The 18,545-nt window shown below is 38.3% G+C and overlaps 1 protein-coding gene across 1 annotated transcript in view; it reads left to right on the top strand.

The window, feature by feature from the left end:
* COL28A1 (collagen type XXVIII alpha 1 chain) overlaps positions 1-18,545 on the top strand; it is a 65,078-nt gene that overhangs the window by 34,251 nt on the left and 12,282 nt on the right. Inside the window, exons 22-26 of the mRNA XM_086614899.1 lie at positions 811-879; positions 5,327-5,395; positions 7,557-7,625; positions 15,546-15,614; positions 17,394-17,462. Of these exons, the coding sequence (XP_086471025.1) occupies positions 811-879; positions 5,327-5,395; positions 7,557-7,625; positions 15,546-15,614; positions 17,394-17,462 (345 nt within the window). The remainder of the gene's footprint in view (positions 1-810; positions 880-5,326; positions 5,396-7,556; positions 7,626-15,545; positions 15,615-17,393; positions 17,463-18,545) is intronic.

The raw sequence follows: 18,545 nt of genomic DNA, 5'->3' as shown, positions 1-18,545 counted from the left end.
TTTTTTTTCATATTCCTTTCTCATGATTACAGGTGGTCGGTGGTTTTGATAGAACATTTGATCTGCATTCCCTAGTGAATGTTTCCTGAAATACTGCCTGTCCTTCTCACTAGTGTTAAAAATTGCAAAAGTTTCGCTGAAAATTGAAATTTTCTTTTTAAGATCCGTAGTGTAACATAAAACAGCTGTTGCTGTAGATCAAACACTAGAAGGAGCCATATTTTGCTCTGTGAAGGAATAACCTGAGGAACTTGAATTCTCAGACTGATTGCTTTCAAGGAAAGCCACTGACAGAGCTACAGTTACCGAAGAGTTGTACTGGGTATTATTTGAGGAAAAACTCAAGTTTCTTCCTGGGTCTTCAGACTGTGGAGTTTGCAGTTTTGAAGTGCTGTGCCATTGCATCTGTAGCCTTTCTAAACATACTCTGTGACAGCACTTGTCTCTGAATTTCTTCGCTGTTCTCTATATGCTCTGGCAGAAACAAGATTATGCAGCCTTTCTTGTGTGGGCAAAGGCAGGTGGAAGCCACAGGAATTATGATATTCAACCTTCAGTTGAAAACTAAAGCCATCAAGTTATTTGTCAAGGCAGAACAAACTCTTTGACACAGTCGTGGAGAGGCAAAAAATACAAGAGAGGACAGAATCAAGGTAGTAAAAGCTTCATCTAGAAATATTGATTTCATATTACCTAGCTCAATAATTGTCACTGTCAGAAAGAATTGTGTACTTGTTCTTTTCTGTAAAACTTCAGAAATTAAAACTGAAAATAATGAATATGTTTTGGGATTTTTTTCTTTTTTGATAGGGGGATCCAGGACCCAAGGGGCCACCAGGAGATGATGGAATTCCTGGAAATTCAATAATGGGACCAACGGTAAGAGTTCTTAGACAAAAGATGGAAAATAAAGAAACTTGAGACATATGGAAAACTCTTGTGAAAATGTAGAATCCACTTGAACAACTTTTTCAGGAAAGTAACTGACTGGCCGCACCCAGAGGGTAAATACTCCCAGAGGAGTAAATAGCTCCTTTTCAAACGGGCAACCTGTCACAAGTGAGGTCCCCCAAGGACCAATATTGGGCCCAACGCTGTTTAATATCTTCATAAGTGACCTGGATGATGGGATCAAGGGTACCCTGGTGAAGTTTATTGATGATAGCAAACCGAGCGGGGAGTGGACACTTCAGAAGGGAGAGCCATCCTGCAGGAAGACCTGGATAAGCTGGAAAAGTGGGCTAACAAGAACCTTCTGAAGTTCAACAAGGACAAGTGTAAGGTCATACACATGTGAAAACATAATCAAGGAGTGCAGCACATGCTGGGATCTGCCTGGCTGGGAAGCAATTTGGGAAGGGGGCAGGGAAGACAACAAGGAGGTGTTACCCTCTATGTCAAAGACCAGCTGAAGTGCATGGAGCTTCAGATGGATGAGGAGAGAGCTTATGGGTCTGGATTAAAGGGAGGGTAGGAAAAGATGACATTATAGTGTGGGTCTGCTGCAGGCCACCTGACCAGGAAGACCGAGCGGTTGAGGCCCTCTATAGACAAATAGGAGCAGCCTCACATTCATGAACCCTGGTCTTCATGGGGGACTTCAACCATCCTGATATCTGCTGGAGGGACAATACAGCAGGGCATAGGCAATCCAGGAGATCATGGAATGTGTTGATGACAACTTCTGTCTCCGAGCGATAGAGGAACCAATGAGGAGAGGTGCTGTACTGGGCCTTGTTCTCACCAACAAGGATGGGCTGGTGGGGGAACGTGAAGCTCAAGGGCAGCCTTGACTGCAGTGACCATGAAATGGTGGAGTTCAAGATACTTAGGGCGGTGAGCAGGGCGCACAGCAAGCTCAGTAATCGGAACTTCAGGAGAGCAGACTTTGGTCTCTTCAGGGATCTGCTTGGTAGAGTACCAAGGGATAAAGCCCCAGAGGGAAGAGGGGCCCAAGAAAGCTGGTTAATATTCAAGGATCACCTCTTCCAAGCTCAGGAGCAATGCATCCCAACAAAGAGCAAGTTGGGCAAAAATGCCAGGAGGCCTGCATGGATGAAACAAGGAGCTCCTGGACAAACTCAGGCACAAAAAGGAAGCCTACAGAGGGTGGAAGCAAAGACAGGTTGCCTGGGAGGAATACAGAGAAATTGTCCGAGCAGCCAGAGATCAGGTTAGGAAAGCTAAAGTCCTGATAGAATTAAATCTGGCCAGGGACATCAAGGGCAATAACAAAAGCTTCTATAGGTATGTCAGTGATAAAAGGAAGACTATCAGTCATGATCTGGGTTGAAACTTTTTATAAGCCTTCTGCCACTTAATAGTTCAGGAAGGCTTCCTTCAGTGTTTGAGAAGGGTACCATTCTTGTGATCTCCTTCCCAGACTGAAATCAAGAATTTTCTTAGTAAACCTCTTTTTTTTTAACATTTACCATGTCTGCACATAAAATGTTCCACTCAGTTCTGCTGTTCCTTTTCTTGAGAATACAGTTGATTGATAGACCCAAATTCAGAAACCAATTAGTTTATGTGTACCTAATACAATGTAGTTCAAAATAAAACAACTTAATGCGAAAACTTTTGTGTGATAACATCTTAGGAATACCAATAATGCCTTAATCCTGGCTTGACAGACTTCTGTCAGTACATGTACCAGAAGATGCTGGATAACACATTGATCCACATGCATTTGTTAGCTTATATTTTTGAATTTTCAAAAACTAAATTTATTTACTTTGTCTCTAATCTAGAATGTTACTTCACTCTGTTTTTCTTATAAATAGAAGTGATGAACATGACTTAATTGTCCAGACATATACTTAAATCATTTAGGTTTTGATGATGGCAGTTATTTTTTTGCTTAACAATGAATGACCATAGACACAAGACTTTTGTTTATATTATGTTTATGTTTTTTTTTCTCCTCCCTTTGAAAGGGTGTAGAAGCAACTATCTCTATATTACTGCTTCAGAAAATGCCATTAAAACCTGCTCTGAAAAGGTTGGCAAAGGAGATGAATTAATTCAGCATGCCATCTGTGACATCAACGGCACTTGCCTTGTTGCCAGTGCACTGACTTAGAGTGAGTCACTGTGGTAATTTTTTTCCAGACCCCCACAAAACTGTGGGATGCAGTAATCACAGAATTGCACCTGGGCCATCTCTTGTGTATTTTTCATGCAGCTATTAAAAAAAAAAAAAAAATTACATAATCTGGACTAGAGAATTGTTTCTTATAGCAAATTTTGTTATAAATTTGACTTAAGTAGATTTATAGCTGTGTTGCTAATGGCAAAACCAGCCACTTGACAAAATCTCAGTTCTTACAGAAGAGAATATGTTAATGTCTATTTGGTATTTACAGTGGTCCGTTGAGGTTAAATGAAAACATCTGTTTGGCTGGTTTTTACTGTAGTGGAATTAGAAGTAAAAATAGAGATGAACTCATGATCCATCGTTTCCTTTCTTGCTAAAAAAAAAAAAAGTTATTAAATATTTCTAAAACATTTCTCATTTTATCCACAATTTAAGAACTATGGATATTAAGAGTGAGGTAAAGGTAAAATTGGCTTTCCATTATAAAGCTCGTTGGTTAAATTTTCACAGAACTGGATCAGAATTCCATCATTTGGAAATTAGGAAACATGAAACATCTTCTAGGGCTGATGCGGTTTGAATCTGGTGGTCAGGTTGTGTTTGAAGTCTTCCAGTGAAACTATCCATTTGGACTGGAGAATAGGAGAGATTCATACAGGAGTAACCTACCATGTACAATTTTCTTTAAGCATAAGGCATGCTTGCGTCCCTATCCCAAATTCCATCTTAAAGGGGTTTCAGGGTTTCATCTTGATCAGAACATTGAGTCTGCCTTGTCTTTATTCATTCACTTACCTCCTAACCTAAACCTGTGATGTATATCTTTAGGAGATCCAAAGCAGCTCTTTCATTTTAACTTGACAGACCTAAATTGTTTAAGAAGATCTGATTGCTTGTGTCTATGGTAGAGATGTTCATGGGACAGGAAGTTTGGACCCAAAATCTGGTTTTGTTGGATATCTAACTGGAATCTGAGTCAGTTTGTTCCCTAGTCATGGGCACTGTATTCAGACAGACCAGCTGCTGAGATCTGAGCTGCTATCAGGACTCCATTCATGGCTTCTTGAAGCATTATGTTATTGCAGAAATTTCCAGGCACAATGCACTGATAAACCAGCAGTTTTCAGTCATTTGTTGTTTCTTTTTTTTCTAGTTATTTGTTTTTACTGAAATAGATAGGGAAATATTTGCTATATGTATGTAATTATTCTTTAGGATGTGTGATCTATATGTATATTAACAACTGACCCTCCAAAACTCTACAGGAGAGTCTACTTACATTTCTTGGTTCTGTGGGGCTGAATGAAGAGTGTACACTTCTCATTGTATGGCCATATACATACCATGTTTAGGAGTGGGGTGGATATGTGACCTACAAGTATCAATAAGGATTTCCAGTTGGTGATGCTGTCGTGGATATCTACAGTACAGACTGCCAGCGTATTTTGAGGGATACCTCAAATCTTGGTTGGTTCTGTGAAGAACAATCTGTTGCAAGCTCACTTAATTTTCTCATTAAACGTCAGGAAAACAATCACTGGAACAAGAGAAGAGGAAAAGATTGCTGTTTGCTTCTCTTCTTGTCGTGAAAGGAAGCACTGAGGTTTTGTAAATGCACCAATCTTTAGTGGGAGTCAGTGGAAGATACAACAGAGGAGTGGTTGTCTCCTGATACAGAGCATTTTAGGCTAAACTAAGAGAAATTATGTATTTCTTGTAACTGGTTGTATTTCGTTCTTTTACCTCTTTCCCTTGTAGAATGCAGTTTTGCTTTACTGTATGAAAGAACCAATGTGATTACCTGGAAGTGCAAAACGTGCAACGTATGATAACTTAAGGCTGGCATATTATGTTTCAGTATTGTTAAATTCACTGTTCAAATGTCTTACCCCCAAAGTCATAGAAGTTTACCTTTTTAAAAATAAATTTAACTTTGTATTGGCTGAAGATAAAGTCAGTGTTCTGAAGATTTCTCTCTGGAACTACAAATCTAGAAATTAATAATTTCCTAATGAGAACTCCTATTCTTCTGAAATCTTAATTTGATCAACTGAAACAACAATAAAAAAAGCACAAAAATTTCTGAAATTTGTGAACAAATTGCAAGAGCTGGTAACGTCTATATTTCCAAAAGGCCATTAAATAGTTTCCTTATGTATTTTGTAATATTTGTTACATCGTGATGATTCAGTTACTGACACGATGCCTGATTTCCTATTTTGTATTTAGGGTAACCGAGGACTACCTGGACCTCCTGGACCCCCTGGAGCAAAAGGCGATAGCCACAAAGGTGAAGTTGTAAGTACAATTTTAATTCTGTACTTTGTGTTCTACAAAAAAAAAAATGTTGTATGATGACTCAATATTTAGTTATTTAACTAAGTGCAAGTAATCTCTTTCACCCTTCAGCTAACTTAAATATTTCATACATATTTTGAAGTCCTTTCCAGTCATAGATACAGTGCCTCTTCCACAGGCAGTCTGAAACGGATATAAGCTGTTCTCATTTCAGCATCATGAAAGGGGTACCTTGTAATTCCATAAAAATCTTCATGGCTGCACATACATGTTTAATATAATCACTGCTTTGAATTCTTTTGCTTCCCTTCTTCTCTCTCTTCCTTTCCTGTACTATTCTTTTTTGAAGATCTCTTATAACATCTGCTTGGCCAAATCTTGCAGCCTTTAATTCCTTGGTTTTTCAGCTGCTTTTCATAACAGGGCATTAAATCCTCTTTTTTGAAGATTTCCCGACCCTCTCCCTGCTCTCTTGCTTTTCTGATGGTTAGCTCCAGAGGGGTTAATGCCTGAGTACTCCAGCTGGCACATTCTGTTACAAGTGTGTATCATCCTAAATTTCAGTCATCCAAAGCCACATAGACATGTTTGACCAACCTTTCACTAGGAAGTGAAAATACTGTTGCCATCCTTCAACCACCACATGTCAAACTTCCATTAGCACTATTTTCTTTATGTCTGTAATCCAACTTTATTTCAAACTACGACGACAAAGGCAATCCCAAATACACTGAGGTGTGACCTGAGTACTTCTAAGTAAGTCACGACTCACCTTCTATTTCCTATCATTCACACTGATCCTGGGAAAATCCTTTGGGATCAGAATTAGTTCAGAGGGTATTCACTCAGAATTCCTGGTGTAATGCCATGTACCTGACACATTTCACAGCATAGAGGGACACTAGACCATCTCCAGACTCCTTGGAAGGTCAAGGAGTGCGAGTAACGGACCCAGACCCATTAAAAAGAGGACATGCAAACATGAAAAAATTCCACTGTCATCTCAAATAAAAATGAAAAGCAAATCCAAAGGTAATCATGAAGAAGGCAGTGATGCAAATAGATGACTGACAAACTTTTAGTAGGCCTTAAAATGCCTCATAGGAACTGAAGTTTTAAGCTTTACAAGTTAAGATATCTATTTAAACTATATGAAAAAGAAGTATTGGTAGATACAGAATCAAAGAGGTCAGTGAGAAGCTGAAAACTTTTAATTTCTCATTAACTTGGTTTAGTAACCATTGATTAAAAAAACATACAAATGCTGGTTGTAATCTGCCCAGTCACAGGATGACAAACTTACATGTATGCGCTTCCTGCATTTCTATTTCCGACTAGATAATAAAAAAAGTGCTTTGCTCTGTAGTAGTATTCCTAAAATCATGTCTATTTTAGGATTCCGATCTGCAACTGCTGTAAGAGTCATGGTTGTCTGCAACTCAATCTCAGGCTTCAGTAAAAGCTGGTTGTGTTTCTCCCTGCCACATGAGTACACATCCTTGAAATGTGTGAAGGTTGTGTTGTGCTGTAGCATGCATCTTTCCCCTTCTCGGGCCACCTTTCCATGCCCCATGATCTGGAAAGAGCAACTTCGTAAACTGCTGGCAGACGTGAACAAGATTTATGTAGCTAAGTCTCTGTAGCATGGTGGGGCAAAGACATCTGCCCTGTGAATGCTGAGGATAGTGAGGCTGGGGATGCCTCCAGCAGTAGGAAAGGCAGCAGAAGGGGCTGTGACAGGTTGAGTGAGGAGTTCAGGAGAACAGACTATTGAACACAAGTACACCAAAGTAGGTTAGGGTTGTCCAGCCCCCAAATTTAGATGGGTTAGCTCTGGTATTCCAGATATATAACGTCTGCAGTGTAGGAATCATGGAGCAAAGTCTGCTTTCTCACTGGTTTCTCTGAGCTGAGAACAACTCCAATGTTTTTAAGTCAAGAGCTGGACTTTTTTCCACCACTCTGGTAGTCTTTTCAGGTTTCCACATGGGACTGAGGATGACTGTTGCTCAGTACACCTCAGAAATGGGAAGAATTTTACAAAATACAGCAAAACCAAATAGATTAGTAACTGTTACTGAATTTCTCTTCTTTATTGAAGAAGACAAGTACACTTCCTTTAGGACAACTTCTGACATGCTTTATTCCTCTGCTGTACCAGGGACCTCCAGGACCAGCAGGCCCCCCAGGACCAGCAGGCCCAAAAGGCGTGGGAGATGCTGGACAAAAGGTACTTGTACAATGGTAGTACATGCATCTGATTAGTAGACAAGGTAGACAAACGTCTTCCGTAAAATGCATTACATTAGAATGGCATATATATGACAAAATGCTGCAATCTCATTTCCCACTTTCCATTTCAGTTAGACGAAAAGCTTGCAATAGACTTTTCTGCCAAGGTAGATACAAACAAGTTCTTGCTTTGTCCCTAGATTTGATGCAAATCTGCAGGTTTTAAAGACATCCAAACACCCAGGATGTTTCTAGATGCTGGAGTTTCCATGTGGAAGTCAGAATCCAACACAAGCAGAGTATTGCCTAATAATTACTCACTTACTTTCTCCCACGAATTGCAAGAGATGAGGCTCCAAAGGAGTCAGGGGAAACGTTGGTTATGTGGAACTAATGAGATATTTTTTAAGTTCCTAGAAATGGATTCGTAAGAGAAGACTATAAGCCTTCGTCTAAAATTAATACTAGTTTAGAGACAAAACTCAGCAGAAAACAAAACAAAACTAGTAGAGGGATTAGAAATACAATACTAAATCACTTCCAAGTTTTTTCATAAAACACAGAATAGCTAAGGTGTTACAAAGTTCTAAGCAGTAGGTAATTCACCTGAAAACTCACATTGTAACTACTATATTATAAAAAGTTGGAAAAAAGAGACTTAAGACTAAAATCATACAAGAAATTGCTTAAAATATCCCACAGAGTGGTTTTATTAATTATTTCCTTGTTACATATGTGAAATAGGAAACAGGACGCCTGTTGCAGGAGAAAGCAAAATAAATATCGCCCAAAAAAGTTTTATTCCCAAACAGAAGGAACTTTCAACTTCGGTTCCCAGAACATGAGAATTCCCATTTAAAATAAACAGCAACAATAACCTCTTAAAAAATATCCACAATAAAGGAAAAACTGAAGGACCTTCATCCTTAGAATGACCACAGAATGGCCTGACAACAGGATCTGGGAAACCTGGCTTTGTGCTCCTGTTCTAAATTACCACTTATCAATTCAAGACATTTCGCATAACAGTATGCGAGGTCTGGCCCATGACACAAACTCCTAAAGAACTAAAAATAATTTCAATTATGTTATTCAATATAGACTTACAGAAAATACATACGGCTAAACTAATTAATTTTTTTTTATATGAGATTGTATATTTTCCAAATAGAGAGATCAGACTTGATGTAATACAGTCTTCTAAGACATTTTTCTTGGTACTACAGAAGAACATTTCATTAAAATCCTACAATCTTGTATGAAATTACTAAGGCAGATATTGGTAAAAATATAACATATGACTACAGTGTCTACAGAAGAACATTTCATTAAAATCCTACAATCTTGTATGAAATTACTAAGGCAGATATTGGTAAAAATATAACATATGACTACAGTGTCTAGGAACATCATTATGTCTGGAATTCTTCCTCGCTTCCTAAATGCATAATTCTGGAAAGTAATGTTTCCCAAAGAAAAGGAGTTGGAAGGTCGTGGCACATAATCAAATAAGATGATCTCCCACTGTGATGCCCTGGTTGAAAGATTATACAAACCCTAGAGATATAAATCAGCATTTTAGTGGGAATATAGGGTTTTAATATAAAGAAATTTGAGTTAAATCCAAAATGGAAATAAAGGATTGTTGGTTTTTTTTAAGTGAAAGGAGACCATTAGAATAATTGCAGTGAAATTTCTCACAACTGGAATTTTTAAAATCAGCATTTGTGGTGGTGTTTCTGAAAAATATCAGAAATATACAAGGTATACATAAATGTGCTTAGGAAAATCATAGTGCCTGGCTTATATGAGAGATGAAAAAGTGAGTCACAAGTCCCTTTTGTTCTTATAATCACAAGTTCATGTAATCGCTGGGACAAGCAATTCTTCAGCTGTATAATTATTAAAAAAGTTCCAACCCACATCATGAATGGTGGAAGCACAATATGGTGTCATAAAATGCATTAGAGGAGAGGAGACAAAAGCTGTAAAGTAAAAGAAAATCTATCCATTTTTTGCAGTGGACAACTAGTCTTTTTATCACAGTTATTCTTACACCACTGTAAATCTTGTGATATAATAACATATATTTAATGAAATCATAGATTAGCTATTATAGTATTTAGCAGTTTTCACTTTTAGCTCTAAGTGGTGTAAATCATTACCAGTTGAAGTGAGTTGTTCATATTCCTTTATAAAGACATCAAATCCTTACTTGTTAGTCTCTTCTCCACCCATTAACACCATAAGAAGTATTACCATCCCTCCAGATCTGTGGGCTAAAGTACATTCATGGTATGAGTAAAGGAGGTTTATTGGTAGTATTTTTTGTGGAGGAATATGACCTGTGTTGTCTTAGTTGAACATTACCAATTAATAATAAATTTGGCAATAGGCCCATTATTTCAACCTGAATTTGACTGAGCAAAGTGAAACAGCTGTGACCAAGAGGTGAGGCTCTTAGAATTTAATAGTATTTAATTAAAACAGGCAATAGTATAATGAAATATCTAGTAATATAAACTCTTATCCTAGCTCATTATCTGTAAAGAAGTCAGCAAAAGATTAGGCTAAGGCAAACTTAATAAATTGTTATCACTATTCTCATGTATTTTCTGACAATTTCAGATCAGATCAGCATTGTTATGTAAATTAAAAGTATCTTCCTCATTTCCATCAAGTCATCTCCATTGTCACAAAAATTGTCAGAATTAGGTAGCTTGATTCCAATAACCAAATTGTTGAAAAACATGGTTGCAAGGAAGCTGTGTTTTCAAGTTAATAGAACAGAGCCTGCTGTGGTTGTGGGAGCTGTGTGTGATACAGCGTGAAGAGCGGGACCTCAGCGTGTGCAGTCAGCCACACATACAGACTCAGGGTCTTCTCGGGTGATCCGCATGGATGTTTTAGGCTGGATTGGAAATGTGCTGTTGAAGTGAATCTCCCAGCGGACCCATTTACTGTGCTTTGGGTTCCGGACCAAAAAGAGGTCTGAGCTGTCCCACGACCTAGGAGATGGATTTCCTTCAGATGAAGCTGAACTAGATGATCTGATCTGGAAGTGCTCCTAATGTACTTCTGCCCACAGCGGGTGATCAGTCCACAGGAGCAGATCAGGCACGTCTCCTCCCATTGCGTACAGTGTAAACATCATGCTGCAAATCCACTCCTGTTGGGCCTGTGGCACTATTTGTTGATAGACACGTAGAGTTAGAAACTGCCTATCAAGCAGAGGGTTCTACTTATAGTAGCCAGTCATGGGGTAGATTCAGAATGCAGCATATCCATGGGCTATGGAGCAGTGGCATCTTGTTCCAGTAGGACTTGTGTTACAAAGAACCCTATAAAGCAGCTATCTTTGCAAGTAACACAACACAATTAGGGCAAATCATGCTCACATCAATTTTTGTATGAAAGGTTTTGCGTGAATCTACAGGTTTGATTGTGTTGCAGTGTGATAATTGCCCATCAAATCTGACTGCTCAGAGTAGTGCTTATCTAACAGTGTATCAGAAAATTTTAAAAAAGTCAAGAGTTAAAAACATCTGATAAAAATCAAGTTTGTATTTTTTACTTTAAAGTAGGTAAGTTTCTTTTTTATGATGCACCTAGATAGGTGCATTAATCCTATGGGGAAAATGCATATTGCTTCTATCAACGGCGAGCAGCTGCAGCTTTTGCAGTGTGTCAGTGCTGCACCAAAGCATGCATGCATTATTTGCATAGATAGTCACATCTGTGATTTAGTTCTGTGCATCTGCACTAGACATGTTGTGAAGTACACTGGAAAAAAAAACAAAGTATATAAACATCTCTTTTCCCTCTCTAATTTTTTGCTCCTGTTTGCTTATGTAAAGTTTTGAAGTCTCTACATAACTTCCTGGTAGGAAAGGTGCCACAAGGAAAAACAATTTACTTGAATTGCAAGAAATCCTCCAGAACTTAGGTCATAAAATGGACAATCTTCTGTTTTTTCAAATAAAATGTAAGTGCACTGGCTACCTCTCATCCCTTCCACATAAAAAAAAAAATACATGTAAGAAGAACAGCAACAACCTCTGCATATAAAAAAGAACATTTATTTGATAAAAGATACTCATAAATTTACACACTTGTTAATTTGAAATTCCTTTGAGTATCATTATATAGGAATGTTCCACTAAGCTGAATCAGAGCTCTGTTCTCCCCACTTTCAGAAATGGCTCACATATGTGCACACTGCTAGATAGGAATTTTATGTATCAGAGGTCAAATTCACATGAAAACAAAATTGGAACATGTGGAATGCATTCAATCCTGGCAGCACCCTGTTTTCTGTAGCATTAAAACAGAAGCACATAATGTCAGAATATAATAAAAAATTGATTTAAAAGCGCTGTTGCCAACTAGGAGATGGGTTACAGAGCCCAGCGCTAGAAATAAAGCAAGCTTCATTCTCAGTAACTGGGTAGCAGAAGGATTATTAAAACCCCTAGCCTAGTCCCTCGTGCATGGACATTTGCGCTGGATCCAGTTGCAATATAAATAACTTTTGCAGTTTGAGCCCTGTCTGTTTGCACTAAAATGTGGAAAGTAGAGATGCAATGTCTTTTTTTTTTTCAATATATTCTTCTTACAAATACTGTTACATCCACTAGCTCTTGCTAAAGACAGAATTGTGGTGTCTGTTGTTATATTTCAGTATCGGATACGCATGTGTCACAGTAAATGAGGTGTATATATTTGGAAGCCAAGATTTGTTTTTCGGGTGACCATTAGGTCATTTAATGAATTTTCTTGAACAAATGGTACGGAATAGACATTGGAATCCCATACTTTACACTATTTTGACTCAGCTCTTTATTCCTTGTTTCAGTGGTGTTTTTCTAGTTCACTGTTGTGCTGATGGTGACAAACTTGTCTACAAACACAATACAGGAAATAAATTAGACCTCATCAAAGAACAGTACTAATCCTTCTTGAAATAAATTCCCTGGAGGACAGTTTAGTGTCACACCTTAGAAAAAATAACTGCTCCACTTCGCAGTTCGTAAGCGAAATAAAAGTCTTTTTCTCTAAGCCAAGAAATACAGAAACTTTGAGGATTATCTGAAGCTCTACAAAAGAGCTTTTCAGTGAGACATCTAGTATTAACTAAGCATGTGGGACTAAAATTCAGGCCTTCACCTGCAACGACCCTGTGTAAGAACGTGTTACCCATGGGAGGAAGAGGCGAATGGCTTCAAGTCACCCTTACGCTCTTTTTGGTCAGGACTGGTCTAAGAGCAGGTTGTAGGTATATTGGATACTGGACCATAAGGAATCATTTACATGTTTGATAACCTCCCATTCAGCTTCCATCACAGTGACTTACAGGCTGTTTCACAGGCCACAGCAGCCCAGGATCTCCTAAAAAAAATTTATCATGCAAAGTCTTATCCGTACATCCACCTCTTGGCTCTGGCAGGTTTCAGAGGGAGGCTTGGCCACGGAAAGCTTTGGCTGCTCAGCACAGCTTTTGCTCATGAAGAGCTCTCTTACAAACAGCTTAAGGTTGTATTATGCTTTGTGGGGACATTGAGGACCAATAATTGTTCCTTTGATAACAGATGGTACTAACAGGAAGATGACTACGTTTGCCTAGACTCTCAGTATTTCCTAGTAACATGACGATCTCAAGCTAATTGTAGGAAGATGCATTGTAGGAGGAACTGAGAAACCAGGCATGTTTTAAAAGGAATATCTACCATTCATCCCACTGAAGAGGGGCATTTCCTAGCACAATGTACGAGACCCAAGTGCTGCAATCTTTAAGTACTTATGATTCTAATCTTAAAGAGTTTATAGCTATAATTATAAAAAAAAAAAGGGGCAAAAAGTTCAAGGGCATTGCCAATATCTTGGCTTTTTGCATTAGCAGGGAAGATGTGATATAAAAGCCTCAGGTCATCTGAAGAACACCACTACGAAAGAAAGTAGCTCTCTCTTTAGTTCCCTTTTCCAAACCAGACTAGATGAAGACAACAAACTCCCCTCTCTGATCAAATCTGAGGGAGAAATTTTCTTCTGACTGAACATAGCAATTAGTTTAACCCAATCAGCTTGACACACTAGCTTAAAGCTAAGAGCATCCTTGTACCATGCCTGTGTGCTGACTCTAATCGGCCCATCTCCAGTGCTTTGGAAGGAAGAGGAATTGAAAATAAATCCAGAAGCCAAATGTTGCATCAAGAGGGAAAGCATTATGAATTCAATCTAAGCCTTAGCCTTTGGATTCAGAGTTCTCACCTCTCCAAATCCATCAGACCTGAGCATAGTTTGGGCCTTAATGTATTTACATAAATAGCACATATGTTGTGACTTAGCATGAGAGTATCATAGCCACATATAAAAATTAGAATGATCTCTCGCTAGAGATTGAACCTCAAGTATTTATTTTACCTAAAAGCAGTCGGCGTAATAACTGCACACATTCCTCCCAGGGAGTAAAGAAGTTAGTAAAGATTCTGTACTTTCATTCCCTTCCTTTTTAAGCAGTTTGATACGTTGTTTCTTTTCACCTACCACAACTCAAGTGTCATCTGTCATTTGTGTGATTCATGTTTGCACCCCTCTCCTAGTTGGAATGCTCCCTCTGCAGGCACAGCCGTTTCTACAGCTTGTACAAGTGCAAAAATAAGTACAATGAAGAGTTCTTGCAATTATTTTTTTTTTTATTTTGTAAAGAAATACAGTTTATTCTTGTCTCTGTTGTTAATATATTGGATGATCAATAGCTGATCAGAATATTTCTTTCTTTGCACTGCCTGCACAGGCATAGGTTTAGGAACATTTGCTAAACCTGATTCTTAATTTTCTGCATCTATAACTTATCAGTTATAGATTTCTTTTTTCTTTTCAAACTGATAGGAGTTTTCTAGTGATCATGTGCTGAATGTGTGCCTATTCCCTCATTTGTACAATTATGGACTGAGGAAAACAAAACTGCCTTTTATATCCCCATGCCTTCTCTTACCAGTAATGTCCCCTGACCCCCATCTCCTTCGCTGGGCTCGTCTGCAGCACGAGGGGCAGCACCAGGCTCAGCATTCCCCTCGTTCCCCCTGGCCAGCTGGCTGCTGCCTTCTGTCTGCCTCCTGGTTAAGGGCTGAGCCCCCTCTGCTGTTTTTTTCCCCAATAAAAGCATAAAATGAATCTCTGTCCTTTACCCAGCATCCAGTTATCACCAAAACTGATGAAAACGAATATGCTCAAGGCCTCTACATTTCTGATGAATTTGGCTGAAATCAACTGATGAATTCAAAATGTAGTGGGAGAAAAAAAGAGGACTAACACAGACAAGCAGAAATGCAGGCAGTGTGTCACTTAAGCCTCATTTTCTTAAGAAATCAAGCTAAACATATATGCATTTAGGCTTTTTAAGCACACAAAGAAAGGGCTGTTCTTTTTGTTCTTCTATGTCAATGCTGTTAAAATTAATTTAGTTTTCATAAACACATTAGTTTGACAGTTCTGGAAATTAAATGGCTCTAGTTTCAGAAGCATAGTATCAGTAAAGGGCATGATCACTGTTGTGTCCCACTTGTAAGGTCCCTGTCCATCTTGGTAAGCCCCTGCAGAATGCGATGGAAAACTAGTGGCGTTTCAGATAAGTTTGCTTTTTTCTTTTTCTTCTGTAGCTGATGAGTTTGCAAAGTAGAGTCCTAATTCTGTAGGTGATTTCGATCACGTGGACCTTTGCCTGGGGAATAATGTTCTTCACCTAGAGCTTAAATAATGTGGAAGCATTTTTTATATATATCTATAAAGCAACTGTTTATATGTGTAACGTTTGTTTTGGGTTTTAAACTCAGTAGTTTGATTGACTGCTTCATAAGTGGATGAAAGATGTAACAGTTAATAGGTGATAAATTACTGACATTTCTGTGACTAATTTCAGGGAGACCGTGGAATAAGAGGCTATCCTGGGCCCCCAGGGCCACGCGGAATTGGAATCATTGGTCCCAAGGTTGGTGTGATGCCATGGTGAAGCTTTTGTGCTCTTTTGTGATGCTGGCTGCCAGACTCTGATCTCTCAGACACCAAAATATCTTCATCAGTTCTTGATTTACATTGGCACAACTGCAGGAGAAATTAAGCATAAAAACATGGGCACTGACCATGCACTTCTACCAACCAGATTAGGAAGGAATACTAACTGGATGAAAATTGCATTTGCAATTGCAACTGATAAGAAATTCAATGCATGCCTGTTGTTGTTTTTTATAGATGCATCCATCAATTATTTTTACAAAGGCAATGAGGAGAAACATTGTGTATATTTCTCCACTTTAACTTAAAATAGATATGCCTTTGTAACTTTTTCTGTGATTTCCTTAACAGAAGTCTCCACTGACATTTTGAATAAACTAGTATTTGAATGGAGAAACTTTGCTATTACCAACCTGTTACACAAATGCAACGAGCGACAGTGTATTAATATTTTCTCACAATGTATGTCTGACTTTGCCTTGCTTTCTGAAAGCTGCAGCAATTTCAATACCTTGGTAAATCATCCAGATGCAGTCTGTTTAAAAATTAAGTTTGGACTGAGTGTCAGAATCCTACAAATGTGTGACACCATGTGCTGCTTCTACAAAGCCTTTGAGAATGAAAAATGTGTTCTCTGTGGGAAAGAATATTTTGTTTTCAAAGGTGAGGACCTGCTTGTAGCCTCTAGTTCCTAAGCTAAGCTATTTAGCATAACATTTTGTGTGAATCCCTGATTATAAATGTTTAGAGTAACAGTATTTTTCACAAGAGATTATGTCAAAGTTTATGGCAAGTTTTCTGTCTACACAGATGAGAATAATGACTTTTCAAACATCACTAACATCTGCAAGTTAAATATTTAGAACTATATATTTCTATTTAATGATGATCGAGTTTCGACGTATTTCTGCCTAAACAGTCAACATATGCAGAATGTAGGTAATTTACATACCACTGAATGAATTCCATTCACTGTATTGGAGCACGATGATTGTTTATGGTAAGACAGTAATCAAAAATCCAACCTGAACTCTACAGAAAGTTTTGTGAAGCTTGGTCAAATTTCAAAAGCTTTTTTTTTTCTAAAAAAAAAAGGAAAACCAAACACCAAACATTCAATTTCGATGCAATCAAAGGAATATGCTTCGCTTTGTCACTTTGAAATGTTGGATTAGCCTGCCTCTGAAGCACAAGAGTTTTACCTGGCTTTGACTGTATGGACACAAATCAGCAGGTGCTACTTTGGCTTTTCTCTCTTCCCCTCCCACGTATGATTTTCTGAATGACTGGTGCTCCCAAAGCCTGTGGCACCGCAGGGGCTTGGCATACAGACATGGTGCACAAGAACTAGCTAACACGCCTGGCAGATTTACTCACGCTGGGTTTTATTGCTCCAGTCCTTTGTGCCTCTACTGCTGTGCCTCCCTTGTGTGCAACCATTGCGCAAAGCTGTTCTGTAAAGATGGTTTCTGTTGGTTTCTACGTAGGAAAAAACAGGGAAAGTATCACACTGTGTCGTGGGCAAATTTTATTCTTTAATTATTTTCAGCTTAATTGTTCCTTTGCTTTCCTGGGAATTTGCCAAGGATAATTACTAAGGCCCACAGTGAGACGCCATAAACCAAAGAAGAATCAGAAGTAGAGTCTTTGACATGGTTTTACTTTTTGCTTGCAGTGAATTTGAGATTACTTCCTGTTGCCAGGAATAAGAGTTTACCTCCAAATTCTTCTTTTTTTGCCCCACTGACTGTTATAGGGTATTATGGGACAGAGAGGCTTGCCTGGTCTACGTGGCCCCCAAGGCGACAGCATACAAGGAAGCAAGGTAATCCAGTTTAATGCGGTATCTGTCCAGTTTCTTCTCAAAACTGTCTCTTAAAGAGATCCATTATCTGTTTTTCCTCTGCCACTGAGTCAGTGAACTCCTGCAAATATTAATTGTATATTTAAGTTTCTTGTTCCTAAGGTATGTCGTATTTACTTTACTGTTGAGTTTTCAATATTGGTGGCACCCGATTGCTCTCCTATTATTCTTGTCATTACAAATATTTTTAACCTGAAAAAAAAGTCTGACATCTGCCACATCTTACTGATTTACTTAGATTTAAAGGACACTCCAAAGAAAACATCCAGGGCTTTCTCTGGATGCCCTTGTAAAAGACAGTAACAGAGATCTATCATGTCAAAGTCAGTCAAACGTTACATATAAGAATATAAAAGAAATTAGCCAGTCTCCCACATACTCATCAGGTTTTTGTTCACTCAGTTCCAACCATAATGATTTCTCTCCTTATAAGAAGAAACACAAACATAGTAACATATTCTGAATATTCAAAGTTAATAAATTGTCTTGTACACGTCTGGAAGAAAATTAATAAAACTGGAGGCTCTAGTGGAGAACAACCCAAGTTTCTCCTATTTCTCTTAAATCATTGTGCTTAAAGTTGAGCATATGATTGAATATTTTCCTGGATCAGGAGGATTATGCTCAGCTCTCCAACTCTAGGTTATCAAACCACCAGTGATTCAGTAAGAGAGGCACTGTTTTAGTTGCATTAGGAAAGATGCCTCTCTATACTGTGTTTGGCTGTAGACGCTAAAACCACCAGGGAATTAATTGACAAAATAGGTTTTCACTGGAAAACAGTGACATGTTGAAAGAAACAAACAAAATCATTAAAATGTACCCTGTTGGCAAAACATTTCAGAGGAGAACCTTTCTTTGGTTCAGCGTGGAGTTACTTCATACAAGCTTTAGCAGAAAAGCACTGATTCCTTCTGAATTTGTTTTGATCAGTACTTGCTCTGATTCCAGCTTCAATGTGTTCTATTTTTACATTCATGTTCAATCATTTCCTTGTTTTATACTGCAGAGAGCCCTTCCTTTTTCACTGTGAGATGTTTTATA

The sequence above is a fragment of the Tauraco erythrolophus genome, chromosome 7 (genome assembly GCF_009769465.1).
Source record: "Tauraco erythrolophus isolate bTauEry1 chromosome 7, bTauEry1.pri, whole genome shotgun sequence".
NCBI lineage: Eukaryota > Metazoa > Chordata > Aves > Musophagiformes > Musophagidae > Tauraco > Tauraco erythrolophus.
The sequence above is the reverse complement of the archived record's forward strand: the minus strand, read 5'-3'. Positions and strand labels throughout refer to the sequence as shown.